Below are 5,095 nucleotides of genomic sequence, written 5' to 3'. Positions count from 1 at the left end.
TAGACAGATAGATAAAGAGGCAGATAGACAGATAGATAAAGAGGCAGATAGACAGATAGATAAAGAGACAGAGAGATGAATATAAATTCTCGCATGTATCTCACCCACTAAACTCTAACCCCTTTTTTTTCTCTCTCCCCCCCCCCCCCCACACACACACACACAGTTCCAAGCGGCGTTACTCCAACGATGGAATCTGCCCCACTTCATGTGTGCCTTCTGCCCCTTCTTCCAAACGGTCAGCGTAAACGTGTCCATTTTCACCCTTACGGCCATCGCTGTCGATCGCTACAGGGCCATTGTCCACCCACTCAGCGCCAGGCCGTCGAAGTTTCGGAGTAAGGTAAGAGGTGGGGAAAGGGGGGGAAGGGAGGGAAGGGAGGGGAGGGGAAGGGAAGGGGGTGGGGGGAGGGAGGGGAAGGTTGGGAAGGATGGGAGGGGAAGGGAAGGGGGTGGGGGATGGGTTATGGGTGGGGGGTGGGAGGGAAGGGAAGGGATGGGGTGAGGACAGGTGGGGGTTATGGGTGGGGAGGTGCGAGGGGAATGAGACGGGAGGGGGTGGGTGATGGGGGGTGGGGGTGGGGATAGGAAAGAGAGGGGTTATGGGTGGGGGAAATGGAGAGGGTGGGGAGGTGGTGAGGGAAGGGGGAGGGGGTGGAGGGTAAAGGGAGGGGAGAGGGGATGTGGGTTATGGATGGGGGAAGGAGAGGAAGTGGATGGAGGGTGATAAGAGGGGAGAGGGGTTAGGGTGGGTGGAAGGGACGGAGGGGGTGGAAGAGGGGGGGGGAGCGGAGGGGAAGGGGGTGAGGGGGCAGGGTGGGAAGGGGTGAGGTGAGGGGTGTGGTGCTGTATGAGATGTCTATGTAAGTGTATGTGTGTGTGTTTGTGTATATGTAGGTGCGCACCTATTCGTTATACAAAGTCATTATACAAAGTCATTATTATATCTGTACGTGTGTGTGTATGAGCGTCTGTGTGTGTGTGTGTTTGTGTGTGTGTGTGTGTGTGTGTGTGTGTGTGTGTGTGTGTGTGTGTGTGTGTGTGTGTGTGTGCACCCATGTGTTATATGCATTCGTATGTGTACTTATGTTTGTGCACTCTTACTCATGCGCATGTATCCACTCATAAGTATCAACCCACGCCTTATCCAAAACGAGAAAATATCTTTAAAAAATCATAGGGAAGTCTTCACTTTTTTTAATGAAGTTTTTTTTTTCTTTTAATGAAGTTCTTGAGTCTCAGTCGCGAAGTTATAAGAAGGTGTGCTCTCAAGACGCTTGCTCCGAGGGCAGGAAAGCACCTGATAGCCCGGGTAAATAATGCAACGCTGCCTGAAGTTTGCAAGAGCTAGTCGTCTTTCATGTTGATAGATAATGAGATAGATAGTGAGAGACAGAGAGATGGGCAGATAGTGATTGAGAGAGATAGTGAGATAGATAGATAGATTGATTTATAGATAGACGATAGATAGATAGATTATGAGTTAGTGAGTGAAAGATAGAGAGAGAGAGAGGGGGGGGTAGGTAGGCAGGTAGATGGGTGGATAGATAAATAGATAGATAGATAGATAGATAGATAAACAGATGGGTAGATAGATGGATGGATAGAGAGAGAGAGAGAGATTGGTGGATATGTAGACAGATCGGTAGGAAATAGATAGATAGATATATAAAGCGGTGGCTGAATAGATATATAGATGCATGGAAGAATGGCTAAAAAATAGATAGATAGATAGATTGATAAGTTGATCAAAGAGATATATATACATGTGTGTGTGTTTGTGCTTGTGTGTGTGTGTGTGTGTGTGTGTGTGTGTGTGTGTGTGTGTGTGTGTGTGTGTGTGTGTGCGTGTGTGAAAATTAAGGAATGATTCTTACAAATCATGATAAAAGAAAGGAGAAAAAAAAACCTCAAAAGCAACCATACAGAAAACTTATAAAAAAAAATAAGAAAAAAAAAACTTGCCATGGAATAGATGAAAGATTCAAATTCATCAGTCAACACAATAGAAAATAAGTAAAAGATAATATTTTCAAATCCGCAGACAAACAGACGGAATGATAAACAGGAAATCGATACCAACGTAGATTTTTTTTTTTTTTTTTATACGAAACAGGACAGACAAAGGTTATTTGAAGAGATGAGCTGAATTCTGTCAGAAGCTGTATGTTGAAGATAGGATGAATCTGCTAGTATAAAATCTAGTTGTTATTATTATTATCATTATTATTATCATTGTTGTTGTTATTGTTATATTATTGATATTTTTATTATCATCATTATTATTATTATTATGGTGATTATTATTATTATTATTATTATTATTATTATTATTATTATCATTATCACTGTTATTATTGTTATTATTATCATTATTATTATTATAGTAAGCCACATAGAAGCTACATTGAAAAATCGAGAATTATACCTCTAAAGGTGTCATTGCAGGTCTAATCAACATAACGTCAACGTAGTATTGTATTTGACCTCTAGCATTGTATAAAGGGTACTAGCATTAAAACTAGTCATTGGCATTATCAAATTGGGCATTTGTGGTGTAACTTTAATTAGTATCAAATCTAGGGTTTAGCGTTTAAGATTGGCATTAGCATAAAATATCGGTATTTGGATCGATAATGAGTATTAGCATTAAATCTAGACTTTATTATTTAAATTTGACTTTAGTATAAAAAGTGTTTGTATTAAATATGATAATTAGCAGTAGACTTCAATATTAACATTAAATCTGAAAAGTGTCATTAAATCTAGGGAAAGTACATTAAGTCTGGCCATTATAGCTGCGAACAATAGACACGGTCATACCATTCATACAAAGCTACGTAGAAAAATTCGTAAACCAAAAGGGGTACACATAACAGCACTTAGACGAAAATTAATACAACTGAGAAATATGGAAACATTCTTATCGTAGAAAAAAAGTACAATAAAAATGAATGTGGAATTCATGTTGGACAAATTACAAGTAGAACAAGAAAGGGAAGTACAGGAAAACACACGAATATGCCGAAGGCCTTTTCGCATTTACTGCTTCATCAGGGCATACATAACAAGAGATACATACTTCTTTATGATTTGCGAAGTTATAGCTTCGCCCGGGCCTTCTAAATATGGCCCGGCCTGTGTCAGCTTTTTACGGCTGTCTCATAGAGGTGTGTGTATATATATGTACTAGGCGGTCAGGTTACGTCGATGATCAGGTGAGCGACGACCTTGGCTAGTTCGTGGCTCCCAGTTGCGGTGTTGAAGTTGTTAGTATGTGTATGTATGTACGCCGCTTCTACCATCTTCCTTTGTCGTGGGGGCAGGCCCTGCTTTATCTCTTGTTCTATATGCCCTGATGTAGCAGTAAATGCGAAAAGGCCTTCGGTATATTCGTGTGTTTTCCTGGACTTCCCTTCATTGTTCTACTTGCAATAAAAATGAAACACGATAGATCTTACTATAGAGTCTATTATATCAAGTTTAGTTATATATAAGAGTGATTAATATGAAAAAATCTTCGTGTATATTTATAATAATGAAAAGGTATTTGATTCAGTAACTCATGCAGTAAGATTTAAGTGTACTTAAGAGACTGACTAAATGACGAAGATTTAGGTGAATGAAAAAAATAAATAATATTAAAACTAAATTAATGCAAAACAAATTAGTAAAAAGTACAAGAACTAAAACAGAGATATATAGTAGAAATAGCAAGAAAAAATATATATTCTGGATACCTTCTATCTCCAGAAAAGTAAAAGTAATTGCAAGACGGATAACAAATAAATGGCAAAGGACAATAAAGCGCTTTCCTTAAAGATGAAATAACCCTAACATGTCTCAAAGGAATGATTATGAATGGATATTTTTTACTTACTTTGAAGAATGGAGGTGAGACTCAAAGGAAATGATAATAACAATGAAGAAAATTGTAAAATAAACCGTCTTTCGTAATATATTTCGTCTCTTTCCTCAGTGACAGAAGTTTTTATTTAATCCAATTACTGTTATTATTGTAGTAGAAAAATCCACACAAAACAAGATTTGTTGAAAACGAAACAATTTCGAAATTCTCCTGAAGATGGAATCCACGAGGATTTCGAAACTTTTGTCTCGTTTTTAAGAAAGCTAGTTTGTGCATTGTGGCTTTTTCTCCTACGATAATAACAATAAAGATATCAAATAAAATAAAATAAAACACCTGTCACTGAGGAAAGAAAGGAAGGATAACACGAGAGATAATACGAAAGACAGTTTATTTGTATCAAAAAACAAAAAACAAAAATGAAATGAGAATGGCCGAGGTTATGTTTCCAGGTAAGACAAAAACAGTAATTAAACGAACAAAGAAAATTACTGAATGGAAAACCCTGCGGCGAGGAAAAGGAGAAAGAGGAAGGCCGAAAAAAGACGAAGAGATAATCAAGAGAAAATAAAGAAATGGATGAGAAAAGCACAAAACCAAAATAAATTATGGTGTTTGCGATGTTACCATAAGGCAGCGGGATAACTGGCTGTGTGTGTGTTTGTATGTGTGTATGGGAGTTTGTGTGTGTTTGTATGTGCGTGTGTGTTTGTGTGTGTGTGTGTGTTTGTGTGTGTGTGTGTCTGTATGTGCGTGTGTGTTTGTGTATGTGTGCGTGAGTATGTGTATGTGTGTGTGTGTGTGTGTTTGCATGTGCGTGTGTGTGTGTCTGTGTTTGTTGTGCATTTTTTAATCCTACATTATCTGTATGAATTTGATTATTCATGTTACGTTTACATATCCTTAATATATCCACAGAATACCCACAGTCTCACTTCATTTGAAAAAAAAAAAAAAAAAAAAAACATATACAATTGATCTAACAAACCTTTTCAAATAATAATGACAAAAAATACTAAAAAAACAAGACGAAAACTAACTTCCCCCTTCCCTCCCCCCTCCCCCCCCCCTTCTTCTTCAACAGGTGGTGATCGCTTCCATCTGGCTCTTCAGCACAACCCTGGCTATTCCCAACGCCATTGCCCTTAGGGTTATCTATGTGGTGGACACAGCGACAGGCAAATCTAAACCTTATTGCGCCCCGGTGAGTATAGTATGAGGGATATT

The 5,095-nt window shown here is 38.6% G+C and overlaps 1 protein-coding gene across 1 annotated transcript in view; it reads left to right on the top strand.

Moving 5' to 3' along the window:
* The first annotated feature begins 169 nt into the window (after positions 1-169).
* LOC125037126 (tachykinin-like peptides receptor 99D) overlaps positions 170-5,095 on the top strand; it is a 25,108-nt gene continuing 20,182 nt past the window's right edge. The window contains exons 1-2 of the mRNA XM_047630149.1: positions 170-343; positions 4,953-5,072. Coding sequence (XP_047486105.1) covers positions 209-343; positions 4,953-5,072 — 255 coding nt within the window. The 5' untranslated portion in view covers positions 170-208. The remainder of the gene's footprint in view (positions 344-4,952; positions 5,073-5,095) is intronic.

This window comes from Penaeus chinensis, chromosome 22 (genome assembly GCF_019202785.1).
Source record: "Penaeus chinensis breed Huanghai No. 1 chromosome 22, ASM1920278v2, whole genome shotgun sequence".
In the NCBI taxonomy this organism is placed as follows: domain Eukaryota; kingdom Metazoa; phylum Arthropoda; class Malacostraca; order Decapoda; family Penaeidae; genus Penaeus; species Penaeus chinensis.
The sequence above is the reverse complement of the archived record's forward strand: the minus strand, read 5'-3'. Positions and strand labels throughout refer to the sequence as shown.